The sequence below is a fragment of the Bipolaris zeicola genome, assembly GCF_000523435.1.
Source record: "Bipolaris zeicola 26-R-13 unplaced genomic scaffold scaffold_136, whole genome shotgun sequence".
Classification (NCBI taxonomy): domain Eukaryota; kingdom Fungi; phylum Ascomycota; class Dothideomycetes; order Pleosporales; family Pleosporaceae; genus Bipolaris; species Bipolaris zeicola.
Window position 1 is genome coordinate 1 of NW_006912185.1, and position 18,708 is coordinate 18,708.

The following is an 18,708-nucleotide window of genomic DNA, read 5'->3' on the forward strand; positions in this document are numbered from 1 at the left end:
GCACTAGCTTAACTAGACAAAGGCCGAAGCACCATAGTCACGCAATACAGCACAACGTACCAAATTGTAACTAGTTAGATAGAACGGCCTTTGGCCAAAGTCTTACATAGCCAACGGCTGATACAGGACTATAATGGAATAATAATAATAACAAACACAACGTTACTTTTGTTTGTCATAGCGGTAGCTGAGACGGTCGGCGCGCGGCTACGTGATTGACTGAAGCGCAGAAAGCAGCTGCTAACTTGAACACCAAAAGTCAGTGAAACCGCTTTAACAATAACTAGCTAATAGATACAGCTCGTAGAGATATATCTTTTCTCACTACTCTCCTGCATCCCAGATCGAAAATGGAGCTAGGTCGACATTAAAAAAAAGTCCTCATTTACAATTTCGGCTTTGAAGCTATTTCCAACCACCACATCGTCTTTCAAGACTAGGATCTCATTGGTTCTTTCGGTGTAGAGCTTATGGAGCATAGCATAGCTCTTGTGCGGAGTTTAGCTATCGAAAGCGCAACATCGTTCGCAAGACAGGGAAAACGAGCGGCATTTTACATGGCTTGGAATTGATTCGCGTTTGCCCTCACTAGTGGGCTGATCATTGTGGTTCCTATGCTCATACTGATTATTGGGTATGCGACTACAAAGACATTGGCTGTGGTTTTGAGCGATGCCCTCTTTGCGAAAATGGACTCTACGAATCTGCTCACAGCGACGCCAGCCTATGCCGCTGTTTTGGCCGCGTTGATTTCAGCCGGGGCACCAGCGGCAAGTCCACATTAAGCGCTCCTTGACGCATTTGTTCTGGTTTTGTTCTGCTTTCGCGAATGCGTCAAAGGTCAACCTGCCATCGTTTACCATGCTGTTTTGAGTTTGACGATACTGACAGCGGCATGAGACTCGTCCTCCGTGGTTTTGTCAGCAATTGCTTACGGGAGATATTTCGTCTAGTAAGCGCCCGCTACTTTCGCTACTTTCGCCATGGAATCACGGACGCAGCCTTCGGCTCTCAGTTCACCGATCGAACTAAGCGCATGAAACTCAGCCTCGTCTTGGCACCAAACCGGTGAAGGTCACTCAAGTGTTCAGCCGAGGCCACTTCTGCAGCGGTTACATCACTCGTGCATATGCATCATTTGGGGGCCCTACATCGTTGGATAGCCTTGTTGATTAGCCGCGTCACTTTCGCTTACTATATGCAAGGCAGCCGCCGCCACCTTCCACACCTTCGTCCATCGTCCTCCTCAAGTGTCGATTTTAGCGGAAAGAGGTATCTTGGCCCGGTAGCTGCCGCCAATCGACGCAACACCATGCATAGAGATGGGGGTTCGCCCACGCATGTGCCGTCCATGGCGTTCAGCCTTGTTGAATCTTGTGTTTTAAATAGGGATCGTGATCGAAGTAGCCTGATGCCCTAGCGCAACGAGAAATTCCTGCCTCAGTCTGGTTGAATGCATGGCCACTTTGCCATCATGTATGAAAAGTTGCACGTAATTTGATGATTCCTGTCTCTAACGTGTGCCACCAGGCTCAGCAAAGAAGAAGAGGCTATCGACACGCTCGAAGAGGAGGTTACAGCCTCGTTCTGTGAAAATGATGACAACGTAGAATTCATGCCTGAGGACAAGTTGAATAACTTTGTCACACAATCGAGGGTGGAGTCAGTTCTGAATCCAGCCAAGTTCGACAGCTCCGAAAGCGTTGTAAGCAGAGACGATGTTGTGAATTTCGTTATAACAAGAGCCTCACGACTATTTCTTATACTTCTTCTGACGGAAAAACGAACTCTCGAGCACCAATTGAAATGGTGCAAAGATGAAAATCTTGACGACTCCTCTCTACCCATCAAATTCAACGATGATGGAGATGGTGAGAGCCTGCAGGGACCATGTAAAGCTCGACGATACACGTGGCTTCGAGCATTTACACGAAACCAACGGAGGCTCTTTCTTGGCCATCAGTGGAGCTTGACCATACCTGTTTTTGGGACCAAGGAAAAGTTTCGCTTTGAGCTGGCTCCGCTACAACCCTTACCGTTCCTGGAAGAGGCCTCGGGACCAGAGGCTAACGGTTTCTTCGGCGAAGTGTCGTGGGCGGTGATCCACGCAAGCCACATTGTGGGCCACCCGGAGCTTCCAAAAATCCAATGGAAATCAAAGAAATTGAATCGGCAAGTCGATATTCCGGCGTACGAGATTGCAATCAAGAGGTTGAAGAAAAGTGAACAAGTGCCTGAGATACAATGGGAGCAACTGGTCAACAAGGAGAGAGAAAACCTGAACCGAGCACGAGAACTGGAATCACCCCATCTGATCAAGCCTATTGCCGCGTATGAGCGCAAGTCAGATCGTTGTTTCATCTTTCGCTGGGCTGACGGCGGCAATCTTGGCGATTATTGGAAAAAACATGAAGCGGAGGCTCGTCAGCGAGAAAGTGTACTGTGGTTGCTTGGACAGTTCGTCGGGATTTGCTCGGCTTTGCAGGTTCTTCATGACCGGAATGTACGACATGGAGATCTGAAACCAGAGAATATGCTTCTATTTAAGAGTGGATATAACAGAGGATGCCTACAAATAGCGGATCTTGGTCTCACTACCTTTTACGAGAAAGGAGAGCACACGAACGTACGCCTAGGTAAGCACACGAACACTCCATCAGGTACTAGACGTTACAAACCTCCAGAGGTCGAAGAGCAGCGTGGCGAAGGACAACCTCGCTCCCGTCAATATGACGTCTGGAGTTTTGGCTGTATTCTACTTGAGCTTCTCGTGTGGCTTGTCTGCGACTATAGCGCCCTCGAGCAGTTCAGGAAGGGAACCTCTGGATACTTTTGGCGGGAACCGAAGGCGGATGGTAAACCTTACGAAGTCCACAAGTATGTTGTTTTGGTTATGGGATGGTTGGACCAACAGTTGGAAGCTGGCTCAGCCTACAAAGATATACTCAGGCTTATACGGGGAAAGCTACTCATCGTTCCCGTGTCTTCAGACTACGAGAAAGCGAGTGTAAAAGAATACCGTCATAAAGCCAGTGAGATTCATCCGATCTTACAAGATATCTACGAGCGGAGTCAGGATCGCGAGGGGTATCTCAAGATGTCGAAATTGACATATCCTTCTTTTGCCCAAGCTAAGGAAAGTGCTAAGATCGGAGGAAATCTTGCGCCACCAGAACAAAGAGACCTTCCGAAACCAATTCCCGAACGGAGACCAGCCCCAACCCCGGTCGACGAATTCCCCGCTGAGCAGCCTCCGGAAAATCTGACGGATATTATTCCACAGGTGATATTTCAAGCACCCACCTTTAATGACAATCCAGATACTTTGAGCAGGCAAACATCGAGGATGACAGACCATCGAGAAGTATGTCAGATTCATTGAGCATATCATATCGATCGAAGTTCGAAGCTAATCACACCAACAGTATGTAAGCCCTTCATATTCAAGCCGGAATACCAGCTAACAGAGCATTCTTCTTCCGCGAAGAATGTAAGTAGCCACTCTTCAGATTCTACCCAAGCTCACTAACGCAGTAATGCGATGTGTCACTAGATAGTAAGTATACGGCTCTCTGGGATAAGGCTGTGCTGATCATCATTTCGCAGTTTGTAGGTGGACCTTGTATACCAACGAAAGCCATGGTAGTGATTGAATTATACAGCAATCAAGCAGACTTAATGACGACTGGACTTCAGTTTCAGACAATGACTTTGCTGCCGATTTCTTCGGAAAAGTTGGGTGGGATCTGGCGAGACTCATATCACGTGCGGTTACCACGAGGTTGTGTGGTTCGTGCAATTCTAGCAACTCACAGCCCATATTCGAAAGGTTCTGCGAGGTTGCATTTCTGCAAGCAAGAGCTCAACATTGTGATCTATGCAGCCTTCTGCAAGAAGCATTGGAATACAAAGGCATCAAGGCACCAACGACTATTGAATTACGTCAGGATGCTGCCCATGTGGGACTCAAAGGTGGTCCCAATCTTTTGTCCCTTTATTGTGAGCCAGGTAAAGTTACACCCCAAATATACAGGATAAAAAGTGCTCATGACCATAAAGATCCAGAACTAGAGATTCCAGACGGCGCACAGTTCGGCTTGCCAATCCTGTTCGGCCAAGCTTCTCCCGAATTTTTCGCTCTCCTTAAGGAATGGGTCCGCGTATGCGACTCGGACCATGAGACCTGCCATCGCAAAGAGAAAGATACACAGAGTAAGCCAACACGGCTAATTGAGATAGGTCAACAATTACGTCTTGTAGAGACGGCAAACATTCGCTCTTGCCAATATGTCGCGCTCAGTCACTGCTGGGGACCTTTGGGAGAGAACGAAAAATTTTGCACATACAAGCGTAACATCGAACAGCTGAAGGCGGGCATCGATTTCGAGGCTCTGCCACCTACCTTTCAGGACGCTGTCACTGCGGCTCGAGGTTTGGGGATTGACTATATTTGGATTGACTCTTTATGCATCATCCAAGATGATGACGATGACTGGCAATGTGAGTCAGCTAAGATGGAGCTCGTGTTTAGCATGGCGTACTGCACCATTGGCGCAAGTTCAGCAGAATCTTCGCTAGATGGCTTTTTGCATGAGCGAACACCGCGAACTGTCATCAAGTTACCTGCAACGAGCGCCCAAGCCACTTACGCCTGTGTCGACATCGATGACTTTCACACCGATGTAGAACTCAGCGCGCTCAACAGCCGGGGCTGGGTGCTGCAGGAAAGAGCATTGTCTCGCCGGACCATATTCTTCACTTCGACGCAGGTCTATTGGGAATGCGGAGCCGGGATTCATTGTGAGACGCTCACTCGCCTTGAAAAGTAAGCTCGCCTTAGACTAGCCAAACAGGTCGCTTCTTGGAGCTGACACTGCCAAAGTTCTAAAGTTGCTCTTCTGGGTGACGCAAACTTCCCGAAAGCCGCTGTCTATCATTACCGGGATGGTAGGCAACTGCTTATCCAGGATCTCTACGAAAGATACTCGGGTCTGGCATTTACTAAGCCTGCAGACCGGTCAGTTGCCATTCTGGGCCTGCAAGAAAGACTCGCCCGCACTTTCAGGACCAGAGCTGCCTATGGCCTTTTCGAAGAATATTTCGCCCGAGGGCTACTCTGGAAACGTCGCGACATAACACGCATGAAGCGCATTGATCAGCCGCTCGGTCGTCGCGTACCGTCATGGTCGTCTCTCTCGATAGAGGGGGGCATCCAATACATGGACGCCACGACTGAATTGAGATTCAAACAAATTGATTGGGCAGTAGATGATTTCCAGAACCCTTTCTCGGTGGTTGATGGTATTGAGTCCGCTTCGTTTTTGGGCTTCGCAAGGAGGATCAACTTGTCCAAGTACGATATGCTGGTTACTATTGCGTTCGACGACAACGAAGAGTTCGCCGTCGAAGAGCTGAGGTGCGTAGTCATTGGAAGGGACAAGATGGGAGACGGTAAATCCGACCTGAAGCTCCACGTACTAGTTATCCATCAAAGCCGTAACGCGTTAAGGGATCTTGTTTACGAAAGAGTTGGAGTGGCATCACTTGAGCCAGCAGTGATCGAAAATGAAGGTTCTTGGGTAAATATCTGCTGATGGTCCATTTAGTCATGTTTGTGGCAAATTGAATACTTTCGTAGACTGTTGCTTCTTGATTCTTTAGATATACATAGAAATTGAAAAATATTGAGCTGAAATTGGACATTCTGCTCATGAGTATCTAGTTACACGCTTTCGGTCATATCAAATCCAACAGCCCAATGCGAGATACAGCCTCTGAAACTTACTCTCCGGGGCCATAGCTTTGTCATTGCCAGAACCGCTACTTGAGTCCACCCTATAATGGCTCATGGTATCAGAATAGCATCCTCCCTCAAAATCCCCTGTCGATTACCACTTGGGTATTCTTTCGCTGCTTAATTTCTTCTCCGCCAGCTTGATGTCTTGCAACCTTTCCTGGTATGTTTTGGGCCCTATCTTTTGTTCCTTCGAGCCTTCTTCCTCATCAGACCCTGGGTCGCAATTCTGCTCCTTCCCATTAGCCGCAGCATCCACCGATCGAATCGCTCGACTCACGTCATCGTTCCCACCATTTCTCCTATCGACGTAGATGATGTATATATTTTTTCGTAGTGATATTCTGAACCGTTCTCTACCAACAGTATCCGAGAGATGTCTCGAAAGATCTTTGGGGTGAATGCGATCGCTATGTTCGGTCCAGACAGAAAGGTTGGCCTCCTCTCTCACGAAGGTTAACGAAACGTTGCTCATTGTATTCAGATCCGTGAAGACATGAGATAAATGATGGAGAAATGGGGACCTTTTACGATAAAATTTGCCTGAGTCTGGATCGCGCCAAATATCGTAGGCAGAAAAGTACCGCCTACCACCCTCACCCTTCGGTCGACATTCCCTTTTAATAACCAGAAGGACTACGCGGGGCCTGACTGGTCACATCCAACTGGGCTGAGTGCCTTTGCGCCACCTGACACCGGAGATGGGGGTGTGCCACGTCCAGGCGCCGCCATGTTGGGGGCGCAGCAACTGCCTAACAACCGCCCAGTCTCAACCTCGTTCCAGCGCTACCATACCATTACCCAATTTAGTGCTAGCACCTGGCGCATCGAGAACACAAAAAAGAAATGACTTTCTACCGTTCTAACACATGATTTTGTGGTAGAATGACTCCATATTTGCCTCCATTCTCAGGGTAGGGGGTCAATTCCTCCGATGCTGTCATTCATCCAGTCAGCTTAAAGCAACAATACTGGGAGCAGTTTATCGTGCTCCGTCGCCCTACTGACGCAAGGCTCAAATTTGAGTGGATATGAAAGAAGGCAACCCACAAGAACTCTTTGCCCTAAATAGCCTGCCAACCCCGATACCTCAGCCTGTCGCGAATCAGGGCAGTGGGGTGGATGATCGCTGACACCAACCTCCACAAATCCCAAGCCGCTTCCACAAAGTACACAGTGTAGATGCCACACATTACTCGCTCCAGGCTTTGAAGACATCGGTCATAGCCGCGGATTTTCCATGCGCGACATGTGGCTTTTAAACTGGCGAGCCGACGGGAACAATAGTGGAGGCAGTGCGGTCTCGGGACACGAGGCTCGCGCCAAATGTAGCTTAGGCACTTGCGTGCGCCACCACCACCTGAGCGTATTCTGGCCCCAAGATTGCCTTGCCTAAGGCTGGAGAATTGCCTTGCACACAGACCTATCGTTCTACGCACATGCAGCTAGAAACCAGAAAGCTTAGTTGCTTTCTATTGGCTCTGATTCCACGAAGGATAGGTTCACAGGCCTTAAGACGTTCCCCAGGCCCCAGCCGTTCGTCTCACGAACGATCACTGAGTTACGCTGCTCTCATAATCCCTTCATATTTATTGTCTATCGTAGTCGTTTCTGCCTACTATTCCTTACAAACAAAAGAGCTACAGTGGACTGCTCTCACCCCGCTCCCGACTTTCCCAGTGGGCCGGAAGCCTAAGGACGGATCTTTTGAGGACGTCACTTCAGGTGAACCTTTATTGGGTGAGCATGATTCAGATGAACGATACAAGGGGCTTTTTACCTACTCCAGAAAACTCACTTGGACCTTCACGGTCACGTGCGCAGCGCCAACCCCCTGGCCCGATCTCAACGCGATTCAACTACGATGTTGAAGGTTTTCCCGGTGGGCCTAATATAACCGTCAAAGAAGACAACGGTTATTTACGGCCCATGAATGAGAGTGACTTTAGGAAAAGTCCGAGCAGTGACGCATCTACTGTGCACAAAGTCGAAGACCTTGGTTTCAGTGCAGCCGCCGCCACATTAGACTTCGAATCGATGAAGGAAGATGGTCTTCGCGCCCTGAAAGGGCTTCTAAGAGAGCGTGAGATCCTTTGTGATATCCCAAATTCACCGAAGACTGCATGGGTTGAATCGACTCTTAGAGAAATGTTTGAGAAGAGTTTGAAAGTCAGCAAACCGGCCGCTGGCGAGTACCTGCCTCTTGATATGTTTAGAAACATATTCAACCCTGCATCTATAATGCTACTTTTGGGAGAGATATTCTCGTTTGCCTCAGAATCTGAGTTGTTGGACAAGTTTCAGGCTATCATCAGCCTAAAACGAAAGAAGACTCGAACGCAGATTCTGGGCATCCTTGTATCTATGGAGCGGCTCGGTCATCTTGAGGAGTTCATAAATGGAGATATATGGGATAACGACTTACCGTTCAAGGAATCAAGGGAATCTACTCTGAATCCCAAGTCCAGCATACTTGATGGATGGAGCCGAAACGATCGCCTGCTATTCTATGAGAACCAGAAGGTCTTCTTTGTTCCTTTTTTCGATATGCACGAGAACGGACTATGCTCTTATGAGCTCGACCGCGGGACAAGGCTTCCCTGGGTCTCTATAGAGCCCAAGTCAAGTGGTGGCACTGGACTAGTTCACCAAGTCGAGATTCACCCTAGTCATCATAACTTCTCAAAACCTGGGGTATAATATCGTCATTCCTACCAATCGTCAGTAGCTGACCTGATCAGTCTACCGAAAATCCAAAGTTTGCACTGAAAGAGATCGACGCGTCCGAGCAGCGTGCGTATAGGAAAGAGCTCCACGCCCTGGAAAAAACATGTGCACACGCACAAACGGAGAACCATTTGATCAAACTTCTGCTTACTTTCCAACATGGTAATACATTCTATCTGCTCTTTGAATGGGCAGATGGGAATCTTCAACAGTTTTGGGACAAATATTCATCCATTGAACCTACCCCTTCAAATGAGTTATGGGCAGCTCAGCAATGCCTTGGCCTAGCCCGAGCAGTCAGTCGTATTCACGGGCTTAGTTCGTGGCATGCGCGTAAGAGGAAAAGAAAGGGGTCAAACTCCCTCGAATTTCAGAATGAAGACAAACATGAATGGGGAAGGCACGGAGACATCAAGCCCGAGAATATACTGTGGTTCGAAGAACACGGGGAACTCCGGAGACACCTCGTGATTTCCGACTTAGGGCTTGCGCGATATCATACCGAATTCTCAAAATCGCTGGTTCCTCGAGCACTGATTGACGGGATAACGTGGGGTTATCGGGCACCTGAGGTAGACTTCAGGGAACCGATATCCCAAAAATACGATATTTTCTCACTGGGTTGCGTATTCCTGGAGTTCTGCATTTGGTATTTGCGAGGGTTGCAGGATGTGGAAGACTTTGGTCTCGAGCGAGAGGATGAAGATGAGCCTGAGTTTGATGATGTAAGAAAAGATCAATTCTTTTGCGTGAAAGGCGACAGCAACACCGTCCAAGATGCATGTTTGAAGGAATGTGTACAAAAGGTATGATCTCTGTGCAAGACCAGATTCTTTCATCATACTGACAACGATGTAGCGATTGTCTCAACTGAAAAATGGAACAAATTTTACGAAGGCAATGGCTAGTGTGATTGAGGAAAGAATGCTCCGCTGCAATCCATTAGAACGATCGAAGATTGATCTCATTCGCGTCGATCTCCAACACCTTGTTGCAGCACTGAAAAGATCACCTATTGAGCAAAGTTCGCAGGACTGGCCGCAATTATCTCCCAGCCCAAATTTGTCTCCGCTGTCGGATACGAACAACACATTGCGCAGATACTCTTCGCATTTAACACTCGACAGCCGAGAAGAGACTTCATCAGTCGAAGGACGCGACACCAACGGGGCCCGATCATCCCGGTCCGAGCAAGCACAGCCCGAGAACTATGAGCATGACGATAGTCACAGCGACTACGATGATATATCGATTGAGCCTATAGCCACCGCTACAGAGCCAGCTATAAAAGGCAAGTTGCTACAGGCGGAGGCTCAGGAAGTATCGATGACCCCATCATTACACTCCATTGCCGAACTGCAGGCCACACAAAAATATGCAGAACCTCCGAATACACAAAAACAGTCGATGGATTTCGAAGGCGGCAAGATTGAACCAAACAGGCGATCAACCACGACGAGGTTCAGGCATGCTAGGACCAGGTCCAAGCAATGGGTCCGAGAAACTTGGAGCGATGTCAGGGGTGTTTGGAAGTAAAAGTGCTCTGGTTACTATTGCTTGGACTTGACCTGAACTATTACAAAGCATGCCTCTAGGCTTGAGTACGCCGCTTCCTGGATTGTGGCCTCAATTTTGATTCATGTCGTCTGGTTCTGAGAACCGAATCCTGGAGGGAAAAGCTCTCAATGGACATAGACTGAGTATGTAAATGATACGCTTCGGTTTGTTCGGTCAGCTGGCACGCTTATTTAGAAGCATGAAAGGCATCATTGCTGGGATGACGCAAACATATCTCAAGGCGAAGGCTTGAGTGGCGGACAGAGTACGAGGAAATCTATCCGTCGAGTGCGGTAATCGGATGCAACTTGGTTGTTTCATGATAACGCTATAGAACATGGTTCGTCTATTTTGCAGAGCACAAAAGAACATTGATTCATCCTTGCTTACATCAGCTTCAGTGCTCCTAAATGTACGATGCGTTCGGCTGTGTAAAGTTGTCCTTCTAGAAACTTTGTCCCTATTTTGATGCAACAGTCGATCAATTTTCGGTAGGACCAAAACTGAAAGGTCAAACATGGTGCGTTGGGACTTCAGCTTGGTTTGGTTCAAGCAAGTTCTTGTATACTAAGATGCATAACTTGGTCAGGAGCCCCATAAAGTTGAATATGTCCATCTTGGTGCCCTTTCGTATCTTGACGTGATTTTGACTTCACCCATACCTCTGCAGATGTCATTATCATCGACTTTGACTGGAAGTCTCCCCGAGAGGACTAACTCATGCCAAAGCACCAGTACTGCGTTGAGGTATCTAAAAGCCGTTGCCTAGTCTGCATAGAACTTGAGGACAGCCTAAAACTGTTCGAGAAAGCTGCGTGCTCGGGATGACCATGCATATCGCTCCAAGACTCCTGCACCCAATTCAGCTCCAACTTGGGAGATGAGCCGGAGACACCCAGCGGACTCGGTACCACTTTTGCTAGCGGGATAGTTATCACGCAAGTTTTCAAATACTGTTCAGGCAGGCGATTGCTCTTGAAGACGCAGACTTGTGCTCCAAATAGCCGCTGTACAAACTCCTAGATTTGTATGATCCCCTGCAGGCTCGTCCGCAATCGCTCGGTGGATCGTGTCGTGTTGATCATGATCGCCGGCACCGTTCAGGCGTTGGCGATATTCGTTCAGGTAATGAGCCACTGTGATACTTCTCGCTTCTTCCCGCTCGTGGCACACCAAATGTTGATCGTCATGTTGCGAGGCCATTCTCAGAGACAACTCAAACGCGACCCGAAGATGAATTGCAGTTAACGTGGGCAGAGCATTCAAGTCTCCATGAGCGCGACGATAAATCAGAACCGCTAGCACTCCAGTACATGCTGTTCGCCTTTCTGTAGGCTACAGAAGTTAAATATTTGCAGGTTATGCAGCCTAAGCTTCCAGTACGGAAGGAAGATTCTAGCCGCACAACTATGTAGAACGGATGTTCTATAGTATAACACTATTGTCTGGAATGAGATACAGCACGATATGGATCAATATCGATGGAGCGCAAACAGTAGTGTTCCCACCCGACAAATTAGTAGCAAGCTACTTTAGTGATTGTTCGCCATGTATAAATGTAATTATCTCTAGAGTAACTGAGTGCAGCTAGCTAAACCTGGGTGGGATCGGATTGGTCCGAACTGAACCAGGTTTTGACAGCTGTCCTCAGTAGTACAGAAAAATAGTAGAGCGCTTGTCAAAGATGCAAAGAATGCGACACCAAAATTTTATTATGTATGAATGTAATTAGAATAGATATGCGTGAGCGAATACAAAACAAGGTTCTCTCCAGCGGGGAACCCCAATTCCCCACGATTTTTCAATTGCTTAGCAAGCAGAGATACAGACCACTATATCCCTACGCCGTCCGCTACGAGATCCATCATTTTCCAAGTTATAGGCTATATTAAACTGGAGCCAGAGTTCTGTTTTCGGTATATTAACCTTGTGATAGGAGCCAATGTATCATTGCCCATATGTGTTGAGCCCCTTGGCATGTTGGTGGCGCCTAGCGCTTTAAAGCAGCATTGCAGCGTCTAACAATCAACGCTGATTAGCTTTGTGCTATAGCATTCCCACTTTCCGAGTTTATATGGACTGCAGTGTCTTGACATGGACCAAGCGGTTCTAATAAAGGTTATTTGAAACAACCGGACGCGCAGATGCAATTCATCACCTTGCGTCCAAGTTTCGCGCCCATACCTGGCTGACGGGTTGCACTCGTAGCCGGGAACTCCGAACCTGCTTTACTGAGTTTCACTGTAGTGTGAAGTATTCCACCAGAAGAAGTGCGATCTCTTCGAAATGGACAGTACGATGGATGACTTTATAATCAGATACGATCCTGACTTCATGGTGGATGAAGTCGTAGCTCACAATGAACGCCATCTTCTTCTCTTCCAACCAGCAAGAGACATTGCAATCGCAAGAAAGCTAGATGATCAAGACGGGCTATCGGTGTACAAATACCCTAAACTTCAATGTGCTCGGAATATTCGGCTACTGGGGTACTCAGCGATATTGAACTCCAACGAAGTAAGATTTCACCTCAGCGAAACCTCGATCGAGGCCATACGTGGAAGATTCGTTGCCATATCGTACTGTTGGGGCGGTGAAATACCAACAGAGAACCTGCCAATTTCATCCAGAGCCTATCTCAAAGTTACCAGAACCGTCTATTCTATCCTACGCCATATCTCTGGGGTTGCAAGCGGCCTCCCAATCTGGCTAGACGCGATTTGCATCAACCAGGAAGACTGCGAGGAGAAAGGCGTTCAAGTCAGTATGATGGGAGACATTTACGCAGCAGCTCGGTGTGTCCTCGTTTGGCTAGGAAACGGGGATCTCACTCACGATGAAGAGTCAGTTCTTTGGTCATATTTAACGTCTCCTTACATTCACAACAATGCCACACTTGACAACATCAGCAGGTTCGGAGGAGTCGGTGATCATCTATTTGGGCGGGTTTTGCAGTCTCCCTGGTTCGAGCGAGCTTGGATCGTTCAGGAATTATGCCTCGCGCGCAAGGTATTATTTCTCTCCGGAGCACTAGGAATGTCTCTGCCCTTCTTAAAAGATTATCTGGAGGTTAGGCGCAAGAACTACAACAGCCTTCCAGATTCATATTCGATTCCTTCCGACTGGGGCCGGACCAGTCTGCCAGCTTTCAAACAATTTCCGAAATTATGCGCTCACAGAGAATTGATCCAAAAGAATGACGGCAAGCCACGAGTTACGCTTACTGATATTCTATTGGAATTCCAGTCCTTCAAGGCGACTGACCCACGGGATAAGGTTTTCGCTTTTCTCGGCCTCGCAGCCTATCATGGCCTGAAACCAGACTATACGGACGCTATCGGCAACGTGTTTACAAAAGCGATGGTGGCGTGTTCCCCTTCTCTTTACGATTATCGCATTCTGGGTTACGCCGGACTCGCTAATCCAAGAATCGATGGACCAACATTATTTGGCTCGGTCCCTACCTGGGTTCCGGACTTTTCATGCACCTTCTTCGCCCCGCCATTTACCCTACATAACGACTTCAAGGCTACTTCGCCAAGAGACATCCGAGAAGCAGCCTCGGAATCTAGAAAAAAGCAACAATTATTACACCGAGGGCCCCCAGGCAGTTTGAGCCTTCTTCTTGAGACGGCTTTCATAGATACCATTGAAGAGATGTCCAAGCCTGGACTCTGTTCTGTGGAGTCTACTTTTCTCGATGAGCAAGCAGTTGCAAAACGCCAATATGACATGATAAATGAAGGAATAGAGATGCTGAGACGGCAGAACCGTCACCCAGTCTTGAAAAAAGCCTCTGTGATATGCTTTGAAACCGTAATTGCCGAAGGTTTTAATAATTCCAATAACTTGTCTGATGAAATGAAAGCTGCTGCATTTGAGGCTTTCCAGGAATCGAAAGGCGCTTTACGTTTTTCTTCTCAAGAAGATAGCAATATCACGAGGTTCTATGCGCACATGCATAGGTCCGGAATTGGCCGTTCAAGAAGACTATTCACGACCCAAGGGGGCCGTCTTGGAATGGCAAACGGGAGCATCAGAAAAGGCGACCGAGTATGCCTCATCTCTGGGGCCCCAGTACCTTTCGTTTTACGAGGTCCAATTGCTAATCACGGTCGGCACGCTATTTACCACCTCGTATGCGATGCATATGTGTACGGAGTTATGTATGGAGAGGCATCTGACGTCAACGACTATCCATTCGAGACCATCTTGCTGGAATAAGCGTTCCTTTCCACTGATACTAATCTCTATTTTGGAAATCGAGGCCCTGATCTATGCGCATGTGCGGGACTTAAGGATTGAACTGAAATTATCCCTTGTTGACTTTTGAACAGTGTACCCTAGAGGGCGGCTACTGAGCTTTTGTAGGCCATATTGCAAGCATCTTGCCACATCTTCAATCTGTACAAATAAGACGCTGATCCCAATTAGGGTGCATAGGTAGATATTACAATTAGTAGAAATTACAAGCTAGCTATGAGGATATGCGTAAATTGATGAGGATATTTAAGACGCCCACTTCTATTTCTGACTACATAGGTAGTAGAATATACAAACTAGGTGATATGGATACCATCTATGTGCAGACGAATGAGCAGTCGGTTCCTGAATGTAGGGCGAGCGCGGTTGGGGGTGGCGTACACGCGGCTCGGGGACAAACGCCTATGTAGGTGGGGGTCAGCCACAAGCTGCCCTAGTGCTTAGGTAGCTCTGTATCATGACCAATAGGGAGGAAACAGTTGAGTGTACGATCATAGATAAGGAAAGGTTCTGTCAAAGACTGGAGAAGCGGTCGAGCGAAAAAAATTAGTGTTCCGGATCTAGATCCGACAATATCAGTGCGTTGCTCTCGATTTAGGTATTTAAAGGAAGTTCAATTCAGGGACTTGTGAGTGCGCCCCGCCCAGTGTGGGAAATCCAAGCAATCATCTCCGCATCTACGATGCCGATAAAGCTCATCATAAGCACATTTGCATGTAGTCACTTGCGATGATGTAGTCGCGATTGTTTAAATGGGAAACCTAAGGCGAACCTGAGATGATCGACCTAAACACGCGACCGCTAGTCTTGATGGATGACGAGGGTGAATTTTTTTTCACTCCCCTCGTAGGTAAGCCGGGTTGCATCCTTCTGATGGCAAACAACGACTTGATACGCTCGATCTATGATCTGAGTAGTTCGAATGATCGCTCATTTGGCAGCATTATTATGGATTAGTGGTCACCCTGCAGGGTCTACGTGCTTCTTCCGAACTGAGCTCTACTCCATTCAACGTTCGTTTTGCTACGCTGCACCACTTTGACTCAATTGTGCTCTTCAACAATATATTGTGATGCGTCGGAAATTACGCGCAGATCCAAGAGTGTATTGGAATTGCTATTGTCGAGTTAAATGGTAGTATTCACGCAAATATACACGCAGTGGATAAATACAATTATATGCTTTATGGGAGGTTCTTAGAATGTACGTTAAATAGAATTGTGAGGGGGGATTGGATAAGCTCGCGCGCCCAAAGAGCGTGCTACCACCTGAGAAGATAAACGTCTCTTTCAAGCCTCTGAGAAGTCTACTCCTATAGCACATAGCTCCTTTATTGCTTACGCTCATAAAATCCAAGAACTCTACAAGACATGCCAGAGCGTTCGTGATAATGAGTTTGAAATACCACCTCGTGATTCATCACCTTGCCAAGACTACTGCTACTGCGCGTAAGAGACTTTAGTGCTAGGGCAACTATCGAGTAACTATTTAGAATGGAAGTATATTTATAGCTCAAGCTACGCGAGAAGGGTTATCCTAAAAAGCGGAAATTGCTGAGTAAGATGCTTTTGGCAAGGTTGTGAGGGAGATGAGACAGCACCTCTGACATGCCACCCAGCAGCGAACACCTGCTACCGCACAGGCCTTAGTGCCAAGTTAAAAGGCACTAGTAACCCGTTTTGTGTACTAAGTGATGCCTCTTACCTAGTCTATATGACAAACATGCGATGTTTGGCGCGTTTGCGGGGTCAATCTACCATACGAATCGCATGAGTTGACGGAATTAACGTTGAGCTGAATAACATCGAGCCTACTAGTGAGTCTTGCTAGCTCAATAAAGCAACGAATGCTAAATTTGTAATCAATTATTTTTAGGTTATAGAGACGGGAGAGCAAGATGATATTACATGGAAAAGACGGCACTGTGTTAGAAGTCAAGCAGGCCAATCCTTGGTTGCATGATCCAAGAGACTGCGTGCATTGAGTGAGGTCATACTGCTGCCGCATCTCGCCTGGCTGCTTACAAGATCATCTAGCCAGAAATGTGCAGAGTCGGCCTATTATTGTCATGATCCTGTTCATTTACCCCAGATTCTGACGAGGGAGCTGGGGTGTCTGCGACGCTAGTCGTACAGGCATTACCTTGACACATAAAACGACATATGTCTCGGCACGCTATTCCGCTCTTCGCAGTTTGCACGGCTACCAAAAGTGGGATAGCGTCGGAAAGTGTATTATCTTGTGTGGAGCGGGCGCCGGTATATGACCGGTGGGGCTAGTGCACGCACTAAGTTAGTGACGATTGCCATTGCGAATCAGCCGACCTCATGTCCATAGCTCCTGCTCGGGTCGGTGGGGATAGCTGGCTCTATAGTGAACCATGTATCAAATAAACTGTTTCATGTTTCCAATGAGGTTATAAACCGAATCTCTCTGCTATGCAGTAACCCGGCCTTATACGTCCGAATTCGCACTTGGCATAAAACGCCTAGAAAGTCGGGATTACACGCCTAGGAAACATGAATTAACCTGGAACCTTACATGTTTTGACGATTTCTTCGTATCGTCATGCCTTAGTTGTGGGTTCACTGGGCGAGATGTGATTTGTGTACAACCAGTAGGACATTCTTACACTTTAAATACTCTCACTTTTTCTTTCTTTTAACAGACACCAAACTGTTACCTTCATTGTCTCAGACAGGTTCTACTTTCGTTTTAACTTTCTTCTTCAAGAACACGAACCACTGTCATGTATTGCAAACCACACTTCCTTGCCTTGCTTTCAGCGCTTCGGCTCACCACAGCAAATCCTATCGCCTTGCCTCAAGGTGGAAGTGCTTCCTGCCCCTCCGAAGCATTGAACGAGGCGACATGGAAAAAACTAGATCTTGATGGTTTTCTCGCGGGTGCCGCTCCGAACCTTACTACAAACAATGTTCAGGGGTTCGCTTCATCACTAGGAGCCCCCAACTTCTTTTGGTGAGTACTTGATATGTTTACTGCGATGCTAGGTAGAAGGAAAATGGACTAACAACTGTTCTTCCAGTGGGCTTGACCAGTTTTGCAACGCCGGCCAACCTTGTCTTCCGGTCTCTCTTCCTGCATGGTAAGCTTGCCCATGATCTATGTCAAAGATTTCACTATAATATAATTGTACTTTCGGACGTCCAGCTAAATAAGCAATACAGGTATGCCTTGGTCGCAGTTCAAAACTATAACAGCTACATGAATTCGCTCAATACTGCCATCTCCTTTGCCGCTTCCATTATGTCCTTAGAAATACCTGCCGTTGTCGCCGACTTCTGGCCCGAACCTACAGACGATGTTACCCCTTTCAAAGACATGGTTTCTCTGGTCACCTCTGCCCTGAGCGCCGTTCCATTCACTGGCGCCCTGGCCACAGTGAACACTGTTTCTGGGGTGGTTGCCAATTTCCTTACCAACCAAATGAAGCCCCCGGAACAACCAAATCTCTTTATCAAATGGAGCGACATTGGCGTGAGCATCGCTACCGCAGTCAAAGACTACCAATCTACCGTTGCAAGTTCTCTCCGAACTACACTCGACGCTGAGATCAACAACCCAACGTCTGGTATCAATTCCATTTTGGCCGGCGGTAGCTTCTTGGGTGTCGCCCAAAACTTCACGGAAACAGATATGCAGAAAAAGGTTGCAGATAGTATGAAGCTTCGCTCTATTGCTCTCCTACTACAAGCACAAAAGGCCTATATCTACAGGGCCACCATCCCTGCCGACAGCTGCACAAACGGAGATCAGCCTTCGGAGTTATGCACTTCGGCTACTGATCGCCCAAATTCCTTCACACTACGAATAGGCGATGACAGTCCATTTGACATCCCGAATGTGATCATAACAAAGTATGGGATCTCCAAAGAAACATTCTTGCAAGGTCCCTCGGATTGTTTCGACGAACACGGTGTGCAGCTTTTCACCCCAGAGATCTTGCCGATTGACTCCACCGCCAAGTGCATCTTCAACCTTCCGGTGTGCACTTTTAATGCCGATACTTTCCCGGGACGCACTGTCCAGGAAAACTGCAGACTGCAAGGAATTGACGTATAAGTATAACGTGTTTCACAAGCGAGCTGATCACTCCCTATCAACGCGTCAACTTCGCAACATTATCACAGCCATTTAACACAGTATATCAAAAATCGTAATAAGCCAATTTACTCTTCAGATCTATCACTATCACTAGCACTATCAATTTCTACTATACAGGTGCGCGCATTATGCCCAGTCTCCTTGCAACGCCCGCAGCGCCTCTCCCCTCGCACCCTCTTCGACGCACTCTCACCATCACCACGACTGCTACCCGCCTGTTCAGCTAATAAGCCCTGTACCTC

General features: G+C 47.5%; 6 protein-coding genes across 6 annotated transcripts; 5 read left to right on the forward strand and 1 right to left on the reverse strand.

The window, feature by feature from the left end:
• Positions 1-1,615: 1,615 nt before the first annotated feature.
• COCCADRAFT_38704 (uncharacterized protein) lies at positions 1,616-5,594 on the forward strand (the record flags this gene model as incomplete). Its single annotated transcript, XM_007716352.1, has 5 exons — positions 1,616-1,705; positions 1,796-3,283; positions 3,663-4,013; positions 4,074-4,825; positions 4,883-5,594. 5 exons carry the CDS (start codon positions 1,616-1,618, stop codon positions 5,592-5,594), a joined length of 3,393 nt encoding a protein of 1,130 aa, XP_007714542.1.
• Positions 5,595-5,888: 294 nt separating this feature from the next.
• On the reverse strand, positions 5,889-6,269 carry COCCADRAFT_28065 (uncharacterized protein; the record flags this gene model as incomplete). The annotated part of the gene is made up of 1 exon (XM_007716348.1): positions 5,889-6,269. The coding sequence occupies one exon, from the start codon at positions 6,267-6,269 to the stop codon at positions 5,889-5,891; it is 381 nt and encodes a 126-aa protein (XP_007714538.1).
• A 1,271-nt stretch (positions 6,270-7,540) lies between these two features.
• Positions 7,541-10,057, forward strand: COCCADRAFT_28066 (uncharacterized protein; the record flags this gene model as incomplete). The annotated part of the gene is made up of 3 exons (XM_007716349.1): positions 7,541-8,488; positions 8,536-9,327; positions 9,380-10,057. The coding sequence occupies 3 exons, from the start codon at positions 7,541-7,543 to the stop codon at positions 10,055-10,057; spliced, it is 2,418 nt and encodes an 805-aa protein (XP_007714539.1).
• A 2,586-nt stretch (positions 10,058-12,643) lies between these two features.
• Positions 12,644-13,087, forward strand: COCCADRAFT_65212 (uncharacterized protein; the record flags this gene model as incomplete). Its single annotated transcript, XM_007716353.1, has 1 exon — positions 12,644-13,087. A coding segment is annotated over one exon (444 nt), but the record flags the coding sequence as incomplete, so codon positions are not given.
• Positions 13,088-13,438: 351 nt separating this feature from the next.
• Positions 13,439-13,666, forward strand: COCCADRAFT_102029 (uncharacterized protein; the record flags this gene model as incomplete). The annotated part of the gene is made up of 1 exon (XM_007716354.1): positions 13,439-13,666. A coding segment is annotated over one exon (228 nt), but the record flags the coding sequence as incomplete, so codon positions are not given.
• A 3,942-nt stretch (positions 13,667-17,608) lies between these two features.
• On the forward strand, positions 17,609-18,424 carry COCCADRAFT_6913 (uncharacterized protein; the record flags this gene model as incomplete). Its single annotated transcript, XM_007716346.1, has 1 exon — positions 17,609-18,424. One exon carries the CDS (start codon positions 17,609-17,611, stop codon positions 18,422-18,424), a length of 816 nt encoding a protein of 271 aa, XP_007714536.1.
• Positions 18,425-18,708: the final 284 nt, after the last annotated feature.